Below are 25,267 nucleotides of genomic sequence, written 5' to 3' on the forward strand. Positions count from 1 at the left end.
TCAAGTTCATAATAGATTATAACTTTATTTAGCCACTAATTCAAAGAAGGAAGCAGCCTCAATAATTAAGCAAAATAACCATGCTGAAAGCTGCGTACATTTTAAAAATCATTATGCAAAAATAAGTTGTCTGAAAATGATGAAATTATTTCCAAACCAGAAATAGAGTAATGCTAACAAATGTACTCTGACCATGCATTTTAACATATAACCTCAAATAATCTTGAGTAAAATTCTTGAACTTTAAAACTCCAGCAGTTATTAGAGGTAATAGACTTGAAAGGACAAATACCTCCAGAGGAAACAATTTTATTGCTTGATTGAATCTGAACTGTGTTGTCTTTGTAGACTTTGAAACAATGAGAGCAGAAATGCAAACTGCTGTTTAGTGTTTGCTTACAATTGACCATTAATGAGGTAATGTCTACCTTCAAATTTTTTCCTCTGAGCAGAGTATTTCTGGAGTTTCCTCAGTCCTTTAATATATAAAGGAATGTAATATATAAAGTTTCCTATTCTGAATTTATGAAGATCTATTTACTCTAAACATGTTATGTTATTAAGACTTATTAGCTGTAATGTTTTCTAGTACATTTTGAATTGTAAACAATATACCAGAAAAAACAGTAGATGTTGTGTGTCTCAAAGCAAAGACTTGCACCTCAAATTAATCAGCATCTCTGAATGTTTAATAATAGTTGGGTCTCATTTCAGTCAAGAGCTACAAATGAGTCACATGCATTTATGTAATTTATCTGACTGTATTAAAACATGATTTTTGAGATAGATATGTTCAAGTAAGATAAAAGTTTCAGTGGTTACAAACAGCCACTTTACTTTGACATAAATCCAAGCCACTGATGAAAGGAACTGGACTGCCTCTAACCTAACTCAGAGGAAGAAAGAATTAAAATTAGTTTTTACTTCAGATCATTGATCTAGATCTTTACACAACAGAAATGGTTGTGCTAACTGAAGGGAGAAGGTAGGCACCAACAGCAAGAGTAAGAGAAGAAGGTGACTCCATCTGCTTCTGCAGCAGGGTGGATTTATGCAAGATTAAAGTGACCATGTGAATATAGCCTTAGAAATGAAACCTGCAGGCTGGAAGAGTCTGTTTCCTTGAATATATTAATGATTTGTTCATAACAAATTAAGTCTTGAGGAAATTGTTAACAGGCTTTGTCTGCTTTCTGGGTAAGAGATGGCTCCACCTATTAATGCACTGGAAGCATTAGCATTTGTAAGAATTTGAATGTGATAGGAAATAATTTATTATGATAAAATTAAAATTAACACACTGATTAAGTCAGAGTTCACAGGAATTTGCAGGAGGAGAAGGAAGTAGAATCTCATTCTGAAGGGAACATCAGGGAAAGTTTAGGTCTAAAGGTTGGATGCATCCCCAGATCTTCATTCTCTTCCACAAAGGCAGGCCTAAGGAAGTAGAGTCTGTGTAAAATCAGACTCCCAGACAGATCTTTGAGCAACCACAATTGATAGCTGGGTAATATGAAGAGAAACCTCTAAATTTTTGTAGACTTTATTCTAGGAAGTGCAGGTGGGCTTATTTTAAGTCATTGTCGTGTTGTATATAGTGTAGATACATTTTTTAGAGGTAATTACAAACCAAGACAAATACTAAGGAATTACATTCCTACTGGTGCTGTAATACTTTAAAATAGCGGTCCTGTCCAAGATCACAGAATGTCTCTTAAACCTATCCAAAGAATAAGAGCGCTAATCCAGGAAGCCATGCTAGGCAGAGTGGAAGTTGTGAGAAAGAAAAGTCTTGTGATTGTTGACATTAGAAGTCTTGCGCTTATTAACATTAGCCAGAGGCTCCCTGCATATAATATGATGGTGAGGAGAGTGTGTGAAGCCTGAGGATTTCCCATGGATTCTCTTATAACAGCATCCAAGTTAAATGAGTATGTGGGTGCAGCTGCTTCAAATAACTGTGTAAGATGCAAGTCTAAGCATCATTGCAGTAAGTTAATGTTTAGCTTTTGTTTAACGTTAAAACCTGTATTACTTGCTCAAGTAACACAGACTTTCTTTGAAAAGAAATTTGATAGAATTCCTTATTACATTTTAAAAGTTGCACATTATACTGAGTATCTTGAAGAATTCCGTTTCTTCTCTGTAGTTTTCTATTCTACTTATTAGTCTCATATTTTCATTTATTATATGTCCAGAATTCCTGAATGCTTCAGCACATGTAACCACTCAGGTTTTTCTGGGTTACTTTTAGTATGCAATAAGCTCCAGGTTGTCATAGAACTGATGGTGAAGGTAAGAAGGTATTATAAAATCACATTTACCTTTTGACAATGTGAGTGACAAACACTGCACTTGTATAATGAACAGTTGATTTCTATCTTATACACAAACCCTGCACCACTAGATAATAACACTCAGTGTTGATATAGCTGGATAAGAAACTGAAAAATTAAAAGGTAGCGATAAATCAGCATAACTTTTACTGCTTGGGCATTAAGATATATCAGAGTTTTGGCACTGGCATACGAAAGTGGGTAATGCATGAACTCCAGAATGGAAAGGCATGTGTGAATGGAAAAGCTGCACAGTAAATGATGTATCAGTATGATTTATGTTCTACCTCTGTTGCTTTTCAGCATCTGCCCTCTGGCCTTTAGAATATTCCTTTGGGTTTGCACACCCACTGAATGCCAGATCAGCACGTTACACCTTTTCTATTACTGTTCTAGCTTGCATGGCCTAGCCTTTTATGGGAGTTGCCGCTACTGAGGCTTAACTGGGAATTCTGTTTAACAGGTAGCTGAAAAAGGCTGAAATGGTCTTACTTTTTAGCATTTAGCAAAGCCTGGGCACAAAGAGTACTTGAAGAAGAACTAAACACTTTGGTGCTGGAATAAAGCACCTGCTCTCACAGATGACGAAGATCTCATGTACTGAGTGAAAAATATATCCTCTAATGAACACACGCCAGGAACTGTTTGGATCCAGACATAACAGGAATGAAACACTTAGATCCTTGCCAGCCATATGGAAGACCTGCATTTCATGATGACTCCCAGCCTGTCATTCCAAGGGCTGGCATAGAGCACTGGGTGAAGTAATGGTTTGAGATTATTCAGCAAAACATTTAAATGTTTGCTCTGTGGTCTCCTCTTGTGTTGCCTTTCCGTTGCATGCCCGTAATTGAGCTAAACTTGTGCAAAGCACTGAATTGTAGAGGGAGGTGATGCAGAAAGCACGGCCATCTGGGTCTGCCTGAATAGGAAGAGAAGAAAACACCCTCACTGCGAGAGTCGCTGGCTGTTATTAAAGCCAGGATTGCTTTCACAGGAGTGCCAAATCTTACTAATTAATTTTCAGATTTATACTTCAGAGGGACTCTAGCAGTGATTATATTATTCAAAAAGCAGTCACAGACTGTTCTTGAATCTAGAAGCACAAGCCTCTCTAAATTCTGCAGAGTTTTAATACTTTGTGACCTCCTAACATTTGGTTTCCAGATCCACTCTTTCCTTAGGAGCAAGCCCTGCCAAAAAAAGGTAACTTTTTCTTACAGCAGTATTTTTGTGACCTGTCTTTTCATCAAAGCAGCCTTCTTTGGTAAGCATACTGAACACCAAAAGCCATAACATGCTACATTTATCTCCTCATTATTTTTATCCCCACACCATGGCATGATCCTTTTGCCCAGTCTCACAGCCCAAAATCCCACGAACATGAGTCTCCCAGCCGAAACCAGGGCAGACTGGCTCTGCTGAACACGTTGCCTTAAAAGAAGTCGCGATCAAGTCATAAACACAGGAAAGCAGAACAAAACCCAAACTTTACGTAAGGAAGGGTGATTATACTTGAAGTGTTCCCACTAATTGCAGTTGGACTGGAACTTCTCACTGCGTGTGAAGCATTGAGAGATCCCCTGGTGAAGGAGCAACTGGCCACTTTCCCCCGCTTTATGCGACAGATGCCCCTAATCTGTGTTAATATGGGCCCATGCAAATGCTCCCTCCTTATTTCGGAGAAAATACTGTTGTTTTTTTGTTTAGACTATAACAGGCCCACAGCTGGTTTTAATACCCTGTCCAGTAAACGATAGGAACCTGTTTGCAATCACTGAGACACGTTATTTATGAACCGACTTCTTCATAATTGTCCCCAGACAGGGCCCGAGCACTCTCTAGCGGACATAAGCACCGAGGGGGGACCCGTAGGTGGCTCCCGGGTGGACGAGCCCCGCTCCCGCCCCTCACGGCAGCGGCAGGGCCGGGGCCAGCCCCGCCGGCGGGACGCGGCCGAGGGGAGAGGGGCGGTGCCTCTGCTCGCCCCGCCCCCTCACAGCTGCTGCCGGCCGCCCCTGTAGGCAGCGGGTGGCGGCGCGGGCGGGCTCCTGTGGCGGCGGTGCTGCCCGCCCTTTATGCCCGCTGACAGCTGCTGTCGCTCGGCGGCCGCCGGTGCTTGAGAGAGGGCGGCTGCCGCGCTCGCTCCCTCTCCCCTCGCCGCCGTCGCCGCCGTGCGTGTGCCGCGCCGAGCCGAGCCGGCGGCAGCGGCAGGCGGGGAAGCGCTCCTCGCCGCTCCGCCTCCGATCGCCGCCCGCTGCGGGGATGTGTGATTGCCATGGCGAGGCGGCTCTTCCCGGGGGCCTGGCTCAGGAAACCCCACTACGCGCAGGTAGGCCGGCAGCGAGCCGTCCCCCGCGGCGGGCGGGTCGGCCCGGGCAGGCCGGTGCCAACACACCCTGCCCTCCGCGCTCTCCCCTCCTGCAAAGTTACCTCTGGAGCGGGCGCCCCCCGCAGGGCTCGCCGCTTCCCCCGGCCCGGCGCGGGCGCGGCCGTCGTTCCTTCCCGCCGGCGCCTGGTGGCGGACGGGGCTCGGCTGCGCCGCGCTGCCGCTCGGCGGCTCGGCCGGCGGGAGGTCGCGGCGCCGGGTCTGAGGAGCTGGCCGCGGCCGGCGGGCCCCTTGGCGGCGGGGCACGGGAGCAGGTGGCGGGCGGCCTGGGGGGGCCGCGGTGCCTGTTGCGGCTCCTCCCGCCGGCCGGACCGGGCCTCTTGCCGCCTGCGGGGTGCAGCGAGCTCCGCGGGGCGCCCTCCCCGAGCGGCCGGCGTTGCCCGCTGGCGGGACCTGTTAGGCGGGAGCAGCCCGGCCGCCGGCTCCCTCGCCTCCCTCGGGCTCCCTGGGAATTTCCAGCTGGGCAGTTACTCCCGCGGCTTTGCCAGGGCCCGGAGGATCCCTCATGTTTTCCTCCCCGTGTCCCTCCTTTACACCTGTCGCCGGTGCTGTAGACGTCGATCCCATCAGAGGATGGACTACAGCTTGCACGAGTAGACTCATTTTTTCACGTGTCCTAAAAGAATTTTTGTCTGGCACTTTTCTTTTCCTGTCCAATAGTTAGCTGCCCTATGCATTTATGTATGCGCTCATAGACACACTTTGTATTTACATATACAGGTATGCGTTTGTATTACTTAAGCTATCAGTGTGAGAACGTTTTGGTTGCAAGTGCTGTAGCTAACATGTAGCAGGAAGTTCGACTATGAAATGTTACTCAGTTGCAACCTTATGGTACATTGAGGGTTATTCTCTGGGATTCCTTTTAATGTGTTACATGATATTTTAACTAAAACGAGCATTTGTTGAGGTGGAGGGGATAAATACATTTACTGTTCTTACATATGCTACTTACATGTTCATCATCTGTTGCTATCTTATAAAATGCTTTGTGATCACTGGATTAAAACATGTAAACTTTGTCCTCGTGCATTTTGAAGTCTCAACTGTTTTAATTCCTCATCGTTTGGAACTTTCCCAATCTTATTCTCTTTTTAGAAGTGCCTGAAATGAGATGTAAAATCTAAGGAGAAGTGTACATATATGGATATAATCTTACCCTTTTTAGTTTTGGAGGTGGGTGTTCTAGTATCTGCAAATCTGGGTCGGTATCACTTGACTTTTAATCTAGAAAGGATTACTTTTGATCTATTTACTCAAGCAGATGCTTGTACAGTATTTGGAATCCCATAGGAGAAAGCCTGTGATACAAATAAAAATGAATTCATAATCTACATGCTGCCTTTCAAATTAGGATTTTCCAGATTGTTTGCCTCCTTTGCCTTGATAATCAAGTGTCTCTCTGATCATTATATGTGATGCCTGATAACATTTTTCTTCATTCTTTTTCTCAAAATTTACTTCAAGGCCTTTCAAGCAAAATATGTCATTTTAAAATCTTATGAGAAACAGCAAGACAGCAAAATATTTTATTAGAAAAACCAAATAATTTTTTTTATTGCAGATTTTAATTTTTTTTTTTTATTGTGCTATTTTTGGTTGTGCTTTCTTAAACTGGAAGCTGTGTTTGAATATTTTACAGATTTGTTTTAGGAGATCTGATAGTGGCTCTGTGAGCATATTTTTCAGTGTTAGACAGTGGATGTATGTTGATATTTGATGCAGCCATAGAATGGCAGCAAGCTGTCAATATATTGGCTCTTCTTGTCAGTGTATGTTGCTGTTGGTACATGACAAATGTAGTCATGGTTTAACTATACTAATCGCTGAGGGCTTTATTGAGATGTGTTTCCAAAGAAGCCAATGCTCTCTAAGTAAATGCTAGACTTCAACTCACTGAGATGTAGCTACAAGCAAGATGGAAAGATCTGTGTAGTATTATCAACAGTATTTCAAGTAGCACATCAGGGAAGATGGTTGTACAATGGAAGGTGTTGCTGAGTGACTTCCAAATTTTGTTGGCAGGTGTTAGACTTTTGAAAACTGTGTTGTGAAGTGAGCTGATAGAACATCGGGTTCTGCAAGACAGAACTTAATACCTGCTCTAGTTTTCCTTCTGTAATAGGAGCAGGATGCTATGAGTTGGTTTGCAACTTATACTCTATGGCAAATGTTCTATTATTATTTCACATGTTCTTTAGCTTTTATGCAGAATGCTAGATCTGTAGGTAATCAATATAAACTTTCTGGCTAAGAAGGATGTGCTATCAAGTATGAGCTCATGTAAAAGGAGCAGGATGAACACTTGGGTGTCTTACCTCAGCCCAAAAACCAGTGGTTAGGGACCCACAGAGTCAACATTAAAGTTTTGCCACAAAACATTAACTCTGAAATACAAAATTTTCCCATTGTTTAGACTGCAAATCATGTAATAATAGTAAAACAAGAAAAAAAAAAATCAAACCTGACAAACTTTTAAATGCTACTAAAAGCACACACACACAAAAAATCTAATTGTACTTATAGGATTTTACAGTTGGGTGACTAACACTGTTGGGATTTTATGTTTTACAAGGAACAGTTAGTGTCCCAAATGTGGCAGACATTGTTCTTGGAGTATAGCAATTGTATCGTGAGGGTGACCCAGCAGGATTGCTCATTATAATAATAATGTAAAGAACACTTGCATGCTTGAAAGTTTTCTGGCCTCTAGAAATTCTGGACCAAGTTTACAGACCCCTTGGAAATTACTTTGGTAATATACAAGAGACTGCATTTGAAGGGCCAAAGAATAAACAGATTTCAAAGCCCTACAGAAAGAAATTTCCTATGTCATCTCTTTCCTCTAAGATTTTAATCCTTTTTATGCTTAACCTTTCCTTAAAAGAAACGTGCTGTCCACAGTGTTGGTAGTTATCTTTATTTTGAAAGATATCTCCAATTCTGTTTACTCAGGATATAAATAATTAAAGGCACTAGCATAGTCTTAAGCATGCACTGTCTGCTCTTAAAGATGTGAATGTGTCCAGTACATGACATCCAGACAGCGTGGGCTAATGTTCTCAGACATCATGTCAGCCTACCTGAAATGCATTTTATGATCTGTGAACCAGCCTGAACAGAGAACAAAATAGGATTTCTAATGTGATCAGCCTACAATTTTTAATCTGTTCTGTCCTATTGCTGTTATGTAAAACAAATGGAGTTAGCAACTCTGATTTGGAGAAGATTAATGTGCTATGGTTATGTGGAATACTTTGTGGAATTAAGCTCTCTGTACTATTAAACAAAGAAATGCTTTCATACTCTTTAACTGTAAAAATGTTTTAAGTAAAAAGTACACTTAAAAAACTGGCAAGTTATGTTGCATTTTGATCCGTTACTCTCCATATGCTTTGGAGTGCATCCAGGCTTAGGTTTTGCCAGAAGTGGTTTTCCAGTTCTGTTTCAGGGGGATGAATATCTAATTATTATTCAATGCACATGGCTTAGTAGAATATACAAGTGATGGAAGAAGTCAACTGCAATATCATTTTAAGCATTACAAGTGCTTTCCTTCATTCTTGCATTCCCTGGCTTATACTTAAAAGTCTTGATGGGAGAGTGGAGCGGAAATGAGAAATGTGTTTCCTGGTTTTGAACACTTTCTTCGTTTTTTGATAATTTTGGAACTTTCAGTCCTTCTGTTGTCCTGAATATGTTGTTGTTAATAGTTTTCTAGCAGTTTGTCACTACTCTAAATGAAGTCTTTCTGTATGTATTGCTCCCTAATCTCTGTCTTGGACTTCTTGCTCAGAAATGTGTTCAAATGATCTGCATAGCATATGTGCAATAAGTCTGCTGTATGCAGGGTGCTTGAGCACATGTGACCTAACCAGGCTCAGTAGATCCATGTCCCAGCTATGTTGGTACAGCATGTGCACACCAGTTCTGGCACTTCCAGATGAAGTGGACCAAGTGTCTCCGTGCTCCCAGACTGATTCTGGGGAGGAAACAGAAATCTGAGAGGGGGAATATATGGGAAGAAACAGAATAATGATTGGGCCTTTTGTTAAATGTGATAAGGAAGTCCTTATTAGAAAAGTAATTCCCTGTGAAACAAAAAGAGTTGAACCTTGTGGTCTTGTGTAAGGAGATGTATGTTCATGTCAGTGTTCTGAACTGGCAGGACCTAAGTCTTTTGCAAGTCAAAAGCTACGCGACTGCTTTGGCACAGTGCTGAGCCCAAAATAAATCTAGCTTCTCCGGGACTTCCTGCCAAGTATATGATGTAGTCAGATGGCATTTAGGGAGGATTTTCTGTCCAAAACATATCCTCTTTCTGCCTGAGAAGGAGGACAAATTTGGATAAATCCATATATACAGTATTCTATCCTGTACTATGAATATGGTCAATACTCTGCAGTGGTCCTGAGGCCTGCAGACCACTGCTAGTATCTGAGATTATATCAGACGGCATGAGTTTAGTGCAAACTTGCATTAAATAGAACTTTGGTTTAGAGTTTAGTATTTTAAAGGTTCATGGAAGGAGTCAGCAAGAAACTTTGAGGAATTAAGGTTTGTCATACCAGAAGCTTGGGTTCCCAAGCAGTTTTTACACATGAAACAGCTTTGTCTAAAATTGTCAGATTTATTTCTATTGATCTTTCTCAGATTCTACCAGTAGTATTGTGTGCTATTATTTATGTCCTACAATATTAGGGTTATTAAAAATATTTAAAACAAAAAAATAAACCAAAAACCCAAAGCCAACAAAAAAGCACACAACCATCCAACCCCCAGCCTGTCTCTAAAGGAAATCATTGTATCTTATCTTTCAAATTGATGAAAAGTAATCATTAGCACTTATTTGCTATAATTCCTGATTCATAGGAGCTTCCTCTTGTGTAAGTGGGGGGAAATACTGAAGAAAGTTAATTTATTAGAAATAAGTTCAGTAATCGTATTAATAGAAGACATTTTGTAGAGGAAGTCTTGTGGCAGGCTTTAGGAAGATCATTGTCAGAATGGTCTGTAGAAATGAGGATGTGACGAAATAATTTTTAGTTGTCTTTCTAGGTGTTCTGCAATATTTTACTAATGACTAGGTAATTAAATAGTTATGAAGGAGTCACTTCTAAAACCAAAAATCAAATGGAAAAAAAAGTAAATACTCTTTTTACCTTTCTTATTCAAACTCTGCCCCAAGCATCCTGTTCTCTGCAGTTATTTTTTCCAGACTGGCTGCAGCTGTGGAACAATGATCCTTCATGTATTTGCACTTAGTATCTGTAAATGACGTTTGTGTCCTCTTTGTGGTTGCTTGCTCATAATAATCTGCAACCTGTGGGTCTTTTTTTTAAGTTTTATGAGCTCCTGTATCACATAGTTGTTGCTTGAATCACTGAAAATTCCCTGTCATTATATTTGGTATCCTTCCTTGTTTGTGGGTAGAATTTCGTATAATAAAAGAAGTTCTTGCGTTAATTTAAATCTCTGAAAGTGTGTGTGATGGAGTTATAGATCCAGATTTGGCTTCTGTGAGCTAGAAAGCCCTGGAAGACATGCTAGTATGTTGAAGTAAACATACTGAGAAACTGTACTGATGCAAATTTTGTCATGGATTGTTTTTATGCATTGTGTTTGGTATCCAAATGTGGCATGTATTTCAAATTATGATCGTTTCTGGCAAATGGTACTTCTCTTTGGAGAAATAAAACTGAAAATTGCATGTAAGAGAAAGCACTTGAACTTGCCAGAAGGCTTGGTGCTTATCAGAAGAAAGGAGGTGTCTTGCTATAGCTCCTGTGTTGATTTGATTACTTTTGGGGGGGCAGTATCCATTTTATAGCAAAAAAAATTATTTCCCCTTACGTTCCTTGTCTCCACACTTGTATAATAGAACGTAAAGGAAATACTTGGAATGCTACGCAGAGTGCAATATGGGGTAAACTGGGGCTCGGACCATATGAATACATCCCCTATACCCTGCCCCAAAGAAGCTAAGTAAATCTAACATTGAACCTTTATGAGTATGATTGTAAGTATTGACGTTCACGCACGCATTTGGCAGAGGATTTTAGTATTGTTGAGATGTAAGGTCGGTTCTTTTACATTGCAAGAATAGGTATTGTGGATGCGGTTAGTTTATAGTTAGCAGCCTTGAAGAGGGAAAAAAGTAGGAAATGCTGTAACTGAATACACTTTGTGTTAACTTGGTCCTCACCAACTCACCCCCCTGCCAAGATCTGCATCGTTGATCCTGCCCTTGTGCTGTAGCCTGCCCTTTTGTGGCTTAAAGGAGAAAGCCATGAACTTAAATGTTTTAGATAAATTATGCTGCTAACATAGGAAACTTTCTTTAGCTTATTTTTAACTGGTACTGTTACTTACTTTCTGAAAGAAATAGTACCTAAACTTACCCGAAGAATGAGATTTACAGAGAAAGTGTTTCCTTCAAGAATATGCAGGGCGTATGTCAAGATACGAGAAGGCTTCTGGTAGGATTCAAAAAAGCTAATTTTGAAGAAACATAATTAAACTTCATAAATGAAAGACACTTGAAAATTAAAGTACATGAGATGATAAAGCACCCAGCTTTGCTACCGAATTCTTAAATTGTGGTGCTTGTACTACAGTGCTGTTTACTTAAAAAAACAAAACCTCAACACATTTCTGGAGAAAGCTTTTATATGTAGGAATGTCATCTGTCAGGTTTTCCAGCTGCTGTAGGTCAAGTGCTGGATGGAGGATAGCAGACTACCATTCTTTCTTGCTCTATATAGAGCATCTCAGTAGCTCTAGGATGAGTAAGGAATGTGGGAGGTTGGGTGGGAAGGAAGAGCACTTACCTGAAACTCCAAAATATCCCCCCCCCCCCTTTTTTTTTTTTTTTTTTTTTCTGGCAGCAAATTTAGGTAGAATACCATAAGCTGTTTAAAAACACATCCTTTTCAGACTGGATGCTTGAGAGTTTTGTTGCTGGAGGATTATGTGAGTGTGATGGTTGTGTTTGGGATTCATATATTTTATGAAATGCATGGTGAAACTTTGTCTGAGATTAAGTTCACAACGCTACACTGGTGGCATTTAGTTAGACGGAAAATAAAATTTCATGTTGGCTCTGTGGCTGTGCATGCAAGAAGTTAAGGATGGTTTCAGTCAGTCCTTGCCGATGCAGCCATTTGCATTTCAGCCTGGCACATCTTAATTGTACTTAGTCAGCAAGAGGCCTGAAAGCTGAGCTCTGTGGAGTTTTGCTGGCAAAGTCCAAGATGCTCCTCTGACCCCATGCTATACATACAGCTGGAGTGGCAGAGCGAGCATGCGCCTATACCTTAGTTACTCCAGCCCTTTATTTGTTTGACTACAGAAAGCTTCCAGTGAAAATGTTTTTTCATGAAGATGATTCTCAGAGTATATTTAACTGGTTTTGGTTCTGCAGACTCTGCTATGTGGTGGTAACCTTTGACAGGATTTGGGCAAGGGAGTGGCAATAACATTTGCTCGGTTGATGGGAAGTCATTCCTGACAAAAAGATGAGTACAAAAACCTAATGAACATGTCTTCATTGCATAGTCATAATAATTGAATATGATCTGATTTTCTTTAAGTACCATATTTTAAATAAAAATATTTTTGTACCTCTTTTCAGATGCTGCTGTCTTTCATTGTGCTTGCACAGGCAAAGAAGGTCATTCTTTCTGTTTGATGCTGTATCTAGTTACCGAAATGTTTGGTCACAGTAAAAATAGATGAATGACTCACCTAGTTAGATAATCTCAGGAACTATACTATAGAGCACTTATTGGCATTATTACTATGTTGAAATCAGCAAAAAAAAAAATTAAGTTATGAAACGGTGAGTTTTTAGGTAGTATAAGAACAAATAAGTAAATTATTACAGAAGACATAGAACCTGCATGACTGTACTATAGTAGCTCTTATTTTTAAGTGCTAAAAGTAGTAGGTATCATCTGTTCTTCAACTAGCAGAAAGCATGAACAGAACAAAGAAAAAGCCCATTGTGTTCTCTAGATGGACTGAGAAAAATATGGTTGTATGCTCACAACTGATGCAGATCAGGTGATCCCTCAGTCCTGTAGAATGTTTTTATCTACTGGTTTGGGTCACCTCTCAGTTCAAAACTGTGTTTCAGGAGACCTCTGCTGGAGGGCTGTCTCAGGGCTGGTAACCTGGTCTTCCTGGGACAGATCTGCTGGGGAAGAGTAAATCTCGTTTTGTTTTGTGTAGTGTGGGTGTAAGAACTAAACTATGCAAAGAATCAGTCTGCTCTGCTTACAGCTTTCCTTTGGTTCTGGAAGTGAGAACAGGGAGAGAGACGTTCTCCTACTGCTTTGCTATACCACCTCTGCTGACTTCCCAGAGTTGTGAAAGAAGGATGCTTGTGGGTGATAAGTGCATTTTGTGTGTTCAGGACAAGGATTCTGAAGCAGGGAAGTGGTGCTGGGGAAACTGAAGTAGATGAGACACTGAGTAGTGCTGGAAACTTACTTGAGAATGGAAGACAGACAGTGGTAGAAGATTGAAACTGAGGCCAGTGTTGCAGAATCAGATGGAAATAGACTGGAAATAACTGGAAGAACAAGGATAGCAGGTAATGAGTGATTCAAGAGGGGGATACTAAGACTGCCTATGCAAAGAGTTTGAGATGCGTACTGGAAAGAAGAAACTAGTAAGTGAAAATTGTAAATCACTAAACGCAGAAAACGGTCTGGAAGAAAGAATAGATGAGACTGAGTCCACCTGAGCTTGAACTAAGATTTCAGTTCTCTTCTGGAGGGGGTTGGGGGAAGTATTTCTGAACCAATGGTGAAGTATCAGTTCTCACTTATTGCTGGTTCACATGTAGGATGACTTCTACTGCTTTCCATCAGTCTAAGTAGTGTAGTTTGCAAGAAAGTTTGTGATTCTTCATATTGTAAGCATGTAGATGTTATATTTTGTCTCTTTTTTTTTTTTTAAGCCAAGAAATTACACTAAAAGTCTTGCAATTCTGTAATTTTTTTTAGTAGTGTTCTTTCAGTGGGAAAGGCTTATGTATGGTGTGTGTGGTTGGTTGTGTTTTGGTTTTTTTTTTTTTTTTTTTTATGCTACCCAGCCCCTTGCTGTCAGTTTGGGTTTTTTGGTTGTTCTGTCCTCCCTACCCACAGCTTACTCATACGTTTTTCTAAGCTGTTTCTAAATGTGCTGCAAACCACACAGTGTTATTGTTGGTCTCCTTTTGTACTCCATCCAGTTTATATCCATATTGTGGATACCATACTTTAGAGGAAATTACATGTTACTCCAGCTAAGGTCTTTGTGCTTCTGAGGAAAATAGCAGAGATTACTTCTGCCTTACAACACTCTCAATAAAATATCATGAAAGAGGAACTGATTGAAGGAACTATTTGGTCAAGATTTATCAGCAGAAAAAAAAAAAGCAGTTGGTAGTATCTGTCTGTTTTGGTTTTGTTTTTTTTTAACTAGGTAGTTTGAAGATCAAGTCAAATGAGTGTGTTTGAAGGAGTGAAGGATTAGGGATGCATAGCTGAAACACATGGCAGGACTGCAGCTGCATGGATTGGAATCACCTTTGGGTGTTTTGAAACTAACCTTTCTTGGATTATTTCTTCCAAGAGGAAAGGCTGTAATGCATGCTGGTTGTTTGTAATATTTTTATAAGTATTCATAAATTATTGTAGGTTTTCTTGTTAAAAAAGCTGATTTATTTACATCTGCTACAGTTCTGTGTTTTCCCTCCATTTTGAAGCTAGGTAATATTGTTCATCCTGTTGCCATTTTTTTGGAACCACTTCCTCCCCTCCCAGGTCTCCCTACATAAGCTTTCAAAGCTTACAGGTCGTGGCTGAGAGTTCACTCTGAAGCAGTATCAGGTTCTCCATTTAATTTTTCTCAGCTCAGTTCTTGATTGTTCACAATAAAACCTTTGCTTAGTTTCATAAAAACTGAAAAACAGTTTGAAATTTTTAATCAGTTGAGGAGCTAGCTGTCCTGGAGACAGAAATCCTCTGCTTAAACATAGATCAGTTAAAGAAATAGATTTTTTTTCTGTTTAACATGGCCCTTGTTAACCTCAGCCCTCATTTGGAGCAACCAAAGGTATGAAGCATTTCAAGCTATGGGTTACAGAAAGTTCACTTGTCCTAGGTGTGTCTGTCAGAGGCTTCTAGCAGTGAAATAGTGATGCAGCATATGATGGGCTTTCAGTCACAAGAAGCCAAGTAAGTTTTTTATTTTGAAGAAAACATGATCTGAAACAACAACTTGTGAGGAAATATTTGATTGTTTGGTTTCTAAATTTGCATTGGTAATTGCTTTATAGGATGCCTTTTTTTTTTTTTTTACGATTTTCTTCAAAGCATCTTTATTGATGGACCATTGTTGTAGTCTAGCATGACAATCTATGTTCCTGTACAGCACTCCTACCTTTCCTTCTCTAATCACATATAAGTAAGAGGGTACTCAAGAACTTCATTTGTTGAAGTGGCTCAAATCTTTGAAAGTTGTTTTTTGGATTGGTTTTTTCCCCAGAAAGTGTGGGTTTGGATATTTGTATTCCATGTTCCTCTTAACCTGTATTTATATTGAAGATGTGTAGTTTCATTAAAGTATTAGACGTCTACACTACCACAAGCAGCCTTTCAGAATTCTGATAGTACTTCTTAGACAGCATAAACAAATCTTTTGCATTATTTAATGATAAATTTTTTGTATTTAGTCTTGTTTATGGATGTTTAGAGAAGACCAGGGATTCTATTGGCATCATTTACTGTGGGTGGGTACAATGATTTAGTTTTCAAGTGACTTTTTGGTACATGAATATGCTATATATGTTATGGAAAGGAATATTCATTTTGCTCTCTTCAGCCATTTAAAACATGAATGGTTAAAAAAATAATTGCTTGCAGTATGTGGTCATCTTTAAACTGTTTTCACTTGCAGCACCGACAGTGGAGGAACAAAACTTAAAAATAAGGCAAATAGGTTTAAAATGTTGTTGGCAAAATTACTTTAGAATATTTCTTGTGGTTTTGCCAAGGTGTGCTATCTTGCAGTTGTGCTGACACAACTGTTTGCAGACTTGTGCTGTGAATCAGGTCAACTTCCTGATTTCATCTCACAAACTGTTCTTTGAGTGTCATTACAATAAAAATGGGCTTCAATATAGAGATGCAAAGAAGCAAGGGCCAGGCAATTTGTACTGTACTGAACAATTTGTATGGTGAAATTGCAGTGTAAGCAAGTCCAAAGATGCAATTGGTCTGTTTCAGTTCTGATTTTTCAAAAGCAGAAAAATTCAGAATGTAACACTAATGAGTGCTGGTCTGTAAATATTTACTTATCAGTAAAGTTCCTCTGGCTGTATGACCATATAATCTTGTGTTATTTCAGCTGAAATACAGAAAATTATGGCTTAGTATATTAAAGAAAATAGAAATTACTTTCTTGAATCTCCAAATGCTGGGCTGTAACTACAATATTTACTCAAAGGCAGAGTAACTGGTCTTGACACAAGGAAAGGTTTGAGATGATAAAGTAGGCAAGTGTGTGTATATGATCCTATGGAAAGAAAACATCCACTTACAAGTCAGACCTCTTGTGTTAGACTTGTATACAAGCATGTTGCAAATGTAATTTACTTCCATAAGATGTCTGAAGTTTAAGATTGTTCCCAAATATGTTTTAGTGATGTTCCTAATTTTTCAGTGAAGCTTTGAATTCTTGTTCCAAGCAAGGTGAAGAGTGTGCAGATTTGAACAAGCTTCAGTAGATCGCATAAAGACAATATTAAAACCCTTGTTCTACTGTAGAAAGAGAGAAATTGTGGTTAGAGCAGTGGACTGTGACTTTTGAGATCTAGATTTAGGTATGAGTCATTACCTGTGAGGCCTTGGGAGAGCTGGTCTGCTTCCACTTGTCCTAAGGACAAGTGTTCACCTATTTTGTATTTAAATTTGAATTGGTGCAGATATTGTGGAAATGTATTTATTAGCATCTTGGAACCACAAACACTTACTTTGATGTGGAATTTCATGGTACTTGCACGTTTTGAAAGGATGTAGAGCATCATGAGAAATATTTATGCTAGAACTGTTCAAAGGCCATGCCAACATGCTTCTGCTTTTCTGTGGAACTTGTTGGGTTACCTTCCTGCATTATTCAGTTTGGGCTTTTTGGTGCTTTTGTTGGGAGGAGTGTGTGATGGGGGGTATGTGAGGGGTCAAGGATTAAGATTTCCTTGGACTGAGGCCTTTGACTTTGGCAGCATTGTATTGTAGGGTCATTTGGGCATAAGGGGTGTCTACCCACTTCTCTCAAAATACAGCCAAAAGGCTCTCAATCTTTCTCTTAGAATGAGCTACGTGGACTTTGGGATTGCTTTTTTACATTTGCAAGTGTTAAAACACCTTGCATGCACCTTCTCCTTGATTCACGATTACCTATTGATTTTTGAAAATTGTTAGGTTATAAGGTGGAATGGTAATAGGATATAAAATCAAGGGCTGAGCCATATAGCATCATCTTTCCTAGCAGTTTTTCTGTGCTGTTTCTCGCATTCCTGCTTCTCTTTGGCATTTGATGTTCCCTACAGAATTGTATGGGGTCAAGATACACTCCCTCTTTTGTCTTTGGATGGAGTGAGTGCCTGTGCAAAACTATACCCTGAATCACTAGATGAGTTAAGATGGAAGAGTCAGAACTCTGGATTCTATAGGAGTAGGACTCCTATACCTAGGGTTTATACTACTTCTGTTAATATTTCAAATAGTCAGCTCTTGTAAGAGGTGATAAACCAAGCTACCATTCAACTGATTTAAACTGTTTCTTTGATCTTACTTTCCTTAAAAATGAATTATGTATTTAGAAAGGGAAATGCATCTTTAATGATCTTCCTATATCTGTTGGAGATTGTTTTCTTTAGTAATATTATTTCTTTCTAAAACATAAAGTACTTAAAAGCTGAAGCCACATTTACAAATTACTATCAAATTGTAGTAATTTGGAACTATTCCAGTGCTTTTTCTCCCATGCAGATGAAGCCATCTGAAATTAGTATGTGTGAGATGGGTTAACCTGGTATGTATGTATGTGGCAGCAAAACTGCTCATTGTTGCTACCTTACTTGGAACCTTTTCCAAATATAGGGAATGGTTGCTTTATGAGGAACAGCTAAGTTAGGACCTGTCAATCTGGAAAAGAGATGATGTGGCAGGGAGACATGTGATGGAGGCTTACAAAATCATGACAGATTGGGAGAGAGTGGACAGAAACCGGTAACTCATCTCTTCCAATATGTGAACTAGGGGATCTCAAACAGAGCTAATATGAACCAGATTTAAGCAAAAGGAAGTCCGGTCCCTGACCTCGGTACAGTGGATAGTAGACCTGTGAAATTAATTGCTAAAGGGTGTTGTGGATGCTAGAAGTTTATGTGGTAGTTTGGTTAAGTTCATGGAAGTTAAATGATTTGTGATTTACCAAATATAGAAAATCACATCTGGCTTAGCAAGCTCTTCTAGAGGAAAATGGGAACACATTTGGGATATATATTATTGGTTTTCACCCTTTGATGGCATCTAGGATCTCATACTGACCCAATATAGCTGGTCTCATGCACTTTCCTTATATCCTGTTGCTAAGCTGATAATGACTTTCTAATTTTTTTCTAATACTGATGTAAGTATCAAAATCAAACCATTAGCACACCAGACTCTGGGGGCAGGGATTGGGAAGAAAAAGATAAAAACGTGCCTCCTCCCTTATAAGGCGCTTAACTCTCCCTCAGTTCTTGATTTATAGATACTTTTTTCTTCTCTTCCTAGTGAAAAATGTAAATTTGAGGCCACATAAACAACAGGGAAGTCTTGTATACAGTTATGGAAATGCCACTGAAGGTGAGGCTGGTGCAGAGGAATTTTACTTGCCTCATTAAATGATGTCATTTCAAGGAAGAAGAGGGAGACTCAAGCACATGGAACCTGTCCCTGATACCCTCCCAGCTCACTGTGTATCTATCTTGCATATTTATACGTTAACACAGATTATTTTTTTGACCAGATGCCTGGTCTGTTGGATTTGGTTTACTGGGAGTGGAACACAAATAACCGGTCTTAGAGAAAAATGCAAGCAGTTGAGCTCTGGCAGTTTATGATTTTGATCAAATTGATTCTTGCAGTCTAGCTTGCCCTATGAGGTTCTGTCACCATTTCTTCTGTTTATTTATATCTTAATTTTCCTTCCACCTACATAAGTCAAACTGACCTCCCCTATCGGTTTTTCTCACTGAAGGAAGTGAAGGTTCCTTGTAATGCAGTCTGCTTGTTTTATCACTATGGAAGTCAAATTCTTAAAAGTTAAATAGTAAATCATGTTTGTTTCTATCATTCTGATTACTGCTGCATGAATTACAAAGAATATTTTCTCTTTGTGTCCTCTAGGTACGTTTCTCATATATGCGGATGAAGTATCTCTTCATCTCTTGGTTAGTAGTATTTATTGGCAGCTGGGTTACCTATGTTCAGTATTCCACCTACACAGAACTATGCAGAGGACATGACTGTAGGAAAATAATAGTAAGTATATATAGCATAGCTTTCTTAAGTGTTTGTCTTGACTAATTCCACAGCCAATTCAGTCAGCACCACATGTAAATTAATCAGATTCTGATATTCCATCACATTGAAGTAAGATTATATTTTTAATTACAGATAAAACCAGTTATGTTTCTTAACATTGTTTTGGTGTAGGGTTATTAAAATTGTTTTCTTAACAGTCAGGTGTTGGGAGAGCTATAGTTATTTCATTCTTTCTTGGGCAATTTGTTAAATATTTTTCTCCCTGTTTGTTTCAGTGTGATAAATACAAGACTGGAATTATTGATGGGTCAGCATGTAGCAGTCTTTGTGCTAAGGAAACATTGTATTTTGGAAAATGTTTGTCAACAAAGCCCAACAGCCAGGTATGGCTTTACTCATCCAAACTTTCTGGTTTTGTATTTCCCACTGAAATTCATTGCCTGGAACAGGGGTCCTCAAACTACAGCCTGTGGGCCGGATATGGCCCCCCAGGGTCCTCAATCTGGCCCCTGGTATTTACAGACCCCCCCTGCCCCCCCCCATCCCCCCCCTCTCCCCGCCGGGGGCTGGGGGGGAAACCAAGCAGCCGCAGATGACTGCCTGCCACTGCATCCGTGCCCGGCCCCCTGTTTAAAAAGTTTGAGGACCCCTGGTCTGGAACATCAAGTAGACCTTAGTGTCAGCAAACTGTATCTATTTAATACAGATTATTTCAAACTCTGTTTGCTGTGACATACAGAGCATGTTTATGTGTGTGTATATAATGTATCTATATATAAAATACATAGGTATTGTATATATCTTTAATAGTATACTATATACAATAGATACCTATATAATATTACATACAGGTTTATTTATATATATTATTCCTGGATGTAGGGAGTATATTGTTATTTTAGAATACATATATTTTGGAAACATTTATATATAAAAAATACATAATTACACTGGATCCTTCCATGGTTTGGTAGAATAACTATAGTTTTGTATAGCACACTACTCTGCTATCCTCCTTCTCAAATAGAAGCAGCAGCTCTTAACAACCTGTGCAAAGGCAGCAGTAATGTCAATATAATATTTATCAAGCTGTCTGTTGTATTTTGACAAACTAGTGTCTCCTGAGCAGCTGCAGTAGTGCATTTGAAGTTGCCGTTGTTTGAATGTGCTCTGCACAGGACTCCATTTTCTAATCTGTGTTGTTGCTTGACACCTGAAACAGTGGTTGGAGTACAGGTGGTCTTTAGGTGATGGACTTCTACAGTGTATTTTACCTTTTTCCCTCTTTTCCTGCATAGATGTATTTAGGAATCTGGGGAAATCTGCAAGGTGTTATAAAATGCCATATGGAAGAAGCTGCTAGACTGGATTTTGGTACTGACCCAGAACCAAGGAAGGAAATAGTCCTGTTTGATAAACCAACAAGAGGAACCACTGTTGAGAAATTCAAAGAAATGGTATATAGTCTTTTCAAAGTAAGTATACTTATTTATATATATTTATTCTATTTTAACAGAAAGGCTTATTTTCCTGCAGCTGGCGAGAATGCCCTATTCTATGAACCTTGTTCAAGTGCATGTTAGAAAAATAACCAGCACAAATTTTTTTTTTTCCCAGAGGCACTTATCTTGAAGTAACTAATTTTCTTAATTTTAAATCTTTTTTTTTACTACTTTTCTTTACTTTTCAACAGATGGAAGCTGGTATGAGTCTTGCATATCTACAGATTTCACTTGTATTTGTATAGAAAATATGGTAAAAATACTTGGGGGGAGAGGCAGGGGAGTTGAGTAGTTTTAGTGTTCTGGGTTTTTTTTTCTCCTTGTGGGATTATTGTAGCTGAGTACAAAGACTGAAACGCAATTTGAAAACTGTTTCATGCTTGGAAGAGTTACTATGTTAACTGAGCAGCGGGACTCTCAATGGGAATAACCAGCCACGCTTCTCACACTTCTCTTGGTGTTGTATTAATGTGATACTTATTTCTATTGCCTTAATGCTACCCCACAATTCTCATAAAATGGACTAATCACTCTGATGCTGTGTCAATACTGTTTTGGGTTTTATTTCTTAAAATTCTCTTGCTGTTGTCACAGTTCCTGTGTCTCCAGTGATGGAAATAATGCTGTTCTAGCTGAGTGAGCAAATGTGTACACATGCACACACATGTAACATAATTACGTAAAACTGATGACAGTTGTCATGCATTACAGTAGCTTTTTCCCTAAGAAAGGGTGAGAGCAGGTGTTTTGAGTAGTTTTCAGGAGAATCTGGGAAAAGTTCATATGACTTTGTGTGTATTTGTGGTAGTTGAAAATGCAACAGTTCTGATTCCAGCAATGGTATCTTTCTCTGTATTGATACGATGGAGGTGGTTACATCAAATAACAAAGTTTTACAGTACACTTATTGTATGGGATTTGTACCCAGTGTGCCTTGGTACGTTTTATAGTTGTCCAAAATATATTTGACACTACTGTAATTTCTCTACACTTGTAAGGTTTAGTCATCTGAAAACTAAACCTGATCTAGATGTTTAAATTCTACATTTTTCTGTGAGAACATTTAACACGCTACTTGCTATGATTTTTTCTAGACTGATATGACCAAGAACAGTATTTGAATTTTAAATGTTTGCATTTTGAAATGCAAAGAACGCTAGTACTCTAAGATCATATACTTGGTGCCTTTGAAAACAGAACAGAAAACAAGCTCTTCAGGCATCTGATAGCAAGTCCTATGACGTTTATAATCAATGAAAACTAGAATGTAACATAACATAGCCTACCTTACTATCCACAGAAAGAGAGTAAGAAGAGGTAGAATGACAGGTGGATTGGTGGCAGTTGATGAAATCATACTTAATCTTTTTCATTTGTTGCTTTTAGGCAAAATTGGGTGAACAAGGAAATCTTTCAGAACTGGTTAATCTCATCCTATCTTTTGCTGATGGAAACAAAGATGGTAGAGTTTCTTTGCCAGAAGCAAAATCTGCATGGGCACTTCTGCAGCTAGATGAGTTTCTGTTAATGGTGATGTTGCAGGATAAAGAACATACTCCCAAGCTGCTGGGTTTTTGTGGGAATCTCTATGTGACTGAAAGAGTTGAATATACCTCTCTCTATGGAATCAACCTTCCATGGATTATAGAACTTTTCATTCCCTCTGGCTTCAGAAGAAGCATGGACCAATGGTTTACTCCATCATGGCCAAGAAAGGCAAAAATAGCTATAGGGCTTTTAGAATTTGTGGAAGATATTTTCCATGGACCTTATGGAAACTTTCTTATGTGTGATACAAGTGCTAAAAATTTGGGATATAATGATAAATATGATTTGAAAATGATGGACATGAGAAAAATTGTGCCAGAAATGCATTTGAAGGAAATGATTAAAGATCGTCAGTGTGAATCAGATTTGGACTGTATTTATGGTGCAGACTGTAGAACTCTGTGTGACCAAAACAAAATGAGATGTACCACAGAAGTAATTCAGCCAAATTTGGCAAAAGCCTGTCAGCTGCTTAAAGACTATCTGCTTCGTGGTGCTCCTTCTGATATCCATGAAGAACTAGAAAAACAACTGTACTTGTGTATTGCTCTTAAAGTCACAGCAAATCAGATGGAAATGGAGCATTCTTTAATACTGAATAACTTAAAAACTTTACTGTGGAAGAAAATTTCCCATACAAATGACTCTTAGCTTCTCCACCAGCAGAAGATAACATTGATGCCTGCCACTAGAGGTGGCCTATCACATTTGATAAAAATGATCTGCAGCATTTTTTAAAGGTTTCTTTACTCAAGATTTCATTAATTGCTCTTATAACTCTTGCCCTTCAGTCAGTACCTTTAAGATAGGGCTTCTCAAAGAACGAATGTGCCACTGAATGATCGGGCAGAGGCCAGAAGCACTTCTGGTGTTCCACTGCTATGTTACGGAAACAAAACCCTTGCATGCTTGACTGTTCTGTGCACTTTGTCAGATCTTTAACAGGATGAAAAGTATTTACTGTGCCACTACATCAAGTGATGGAACATCTTCTAATTCTGTGCAAATCATTGCTCACTTGTGAAATACCTGCATAAGACTTTAATCTTAAGTAGTTTTATGAAGAAACACCACTACTGCAAATAATGTGTCCAAGTCCAAGCTGCTGTTGTGAATAAACTGAACTGTTGAGATTGAAGTTTACTAATACCTTGGCACGGCAGAATTTGCACATTAATAATTTTAAAGCTGTGGAAAATTAGGATTTTACTCTAGAACTGACAGGTTGTAATATGAGACTTAAATCAGATTCTGTTTACACCTTGTTACCTCATGCTTACATCCTGAATGTTTAAGTAGTTCAACACTTTTTAAATCCTCACACAGCAAACCATGTTGGGAGCCAAGAATATTAGGATGTTATTTTTTACAATCATGTACATGGTCTAGAAGCAGTATCAGCATCCATTTCAAAAACTGTAGATTATCGTACTTCAGTTGAAGCATTTAACTCAAATTAAACTGTAGCAAACATGGAAAAGTAAGGAGTTTGTGGAGTGAGCTATTGCATGGGAACTTAATTTTTAATAATACTGATAGCAGAAATAACCAAGCAGTTAAAAAAGGAAACTTGCATAGCACAGGAATCTGCTCTAGATGTGAAACGAGTGATAGCTATGGATAAAGTTTTGACTCTTTACTGTCCCTCCAGATTTGGGTACAGACTTGTCCTTAAATTCTCTTGAACTCTTGTGGGATGTATATAAGCCAGAGCTAGACCTGAACTGCGGGACACAAGCTAGATTGCTCAGGATCATGGAACACTGCTTAAATGAGCCTGTGAGACAGTAACAGCTAGCATTGAGGTGGAATTTAAGTGAGCTGTAGTGTTACTACATTTTTTTTATAGTAGCATCTATGAGTCACTGTTAAGTCTTGAGTAAATAAAACCATCTGATCCTGGCATTCCATATGGCATGACCAATGTACTGCCTTTAATCTGCACCTGTTTTTTCTCAGATTTACATCTGTTTCCAATTACTCAGAACTGGATGTCCATAAAACACCTTAACATTGTCCTCAATACTTAAAAGCATTTTTAAAATAAACGTTAACAATTAGGTAGGAAGTGGTTTTAGTAGCAGTCATCCTCGCCCTTTAATTCATTTTCAGCATAGTTAAGGACAAGCTTTATTTAAATATTTGAAGGTTCTTAATTCCTTTAGCTATCCTGTATTAAATGCTTTCCTTAAACAATTTAAGTAGAAGACCAACAAACTCATTTTTCCATACCGTAGTACGCAGCTTGGGTTAAAAGTGTTATTGTTTTGTAAACACTGGCTTTTTCATTTAAGAATTACTGTGCTAATGTGAATTATCGTCTCTTAACTTGATGATGTCCTCCAACCACAAGCTAGTAAGTATCTGTAGCCAGGAATACACTCAAGTGTAAAGTGGTCATGTTCGTGGTGGGAAAAATCTGACTGTAGTTGCCAATAGGTTTTTGGGCAGAGAAGATTATGGAACACAAAATGATGTTGGGTATTTTAAACAACTGGAAAACATGTTTAATAGTGCAGTTTGTTGTACAGAATCTTCATTTCTATTGCTGTTGCATAAAGTTGAACCTTTCATTGGAGGAAAAAAAATATACTTTTGTTTACAATCAAAGGCCTCCTTTTGTCTTTCAGTAGCCGTACTTATCATATATCAGTATTTTAAAGCAATACATTCCCTGTAGCCTACTTGACTCATGTTTTAACTGTGCCAGCAACTCAGTCTAAGGGGAAATAAATAACAAATACCAATGAAATTGAGCTGTAAGAGAAAATAAGGGATGGGGTAAGTTATGGCTTCTGTAATAAAGCATATATATGTTCCATTACAGTGAATTCACTTTATTCACTGATGAGACAGTGTGAAATAGTTCCTATTTCAACAGCAGCCACAGCCTGCAGCTCTGGAAGTGCT

General features: G+C 39.0%; 1 protein-coding gene across 2 annotated transcripts; it reads left to right on the plus strand.

The window, feature by feature from the left end:
• Positions 1-4,343: 4,343 nt before the first annotated feature.
• On the plus strand, positions 4,344-24,967 carry DIPK1A (divergent protein kinase domain 1A). 2 transcript variants are annotated; one of them, XM_055724231.1, is made up of 5 exons: positions 4,344-4,668; positions 19,170-19,304; positions 19,583-19,690; positions 20,606-20,782; positions 22,196-24,967. In XM_055724231.1, exons 1-5 carry the CDS (start codon positions 4,615-4,617, stop codon positions 23,006-23,008), a joined length of 1,287 nt encoding a protein of 428 aa, XP_055580206.1. In that variant the 5' UTR covers positions 4,344-4,614; the 3' UTR covers positions 23,009-24,967. The 2 variants fall into 2 exon arrangements, with proteins under 2 accessions (XP_055580206.1, XP_005445593.2); XM_005445536.4 differs by lacking the exon at positions 4,344-4,668 and adding an exon at positions 17,157-18,626.
• The last annotated feature ends 300 nt before the right edge of the window (positions 24,968-25,267 follow it).

The sequence above is a fragment of the Falco cherrug genome, chromosome 12 (genome assembly GCF_023634085.1).
Source record: "Falco cherrug isolate bFalChe1 chromosome 12, bFalChe1.pri, whole genome shotgun sequence".
NCBI lineage: Eukaryota > Metazoa > Chordata > Aves > Falconiformes > Falconidae > Falco > Falco cherrug.

Bases quoted from the DNA above. Each gene is read 5' to 3' on its own strand.
- DIPK1A (XM_055724231.1), top strand. From the start codon at position 4,615: ATGGCGAGGCGGCTCTTCCCGGGGGCCTGGCTCAGGAAACCCCACTAC. The intron at 4,669-19,169 runs GTAGGCCGGCAG...TGTGTCCTCTAG, and splicing joins GGAAACCCCACTACGCGCAG to GTACGTTTCTCATATATGCG. The intron at 19,691-20,605 runs GTATGGCTTTAC...TTTCCTGCATAG, and splicing joins CAACAAAGCCCAACAGCCAG to ATGTATTTAGGAATCTGGGG.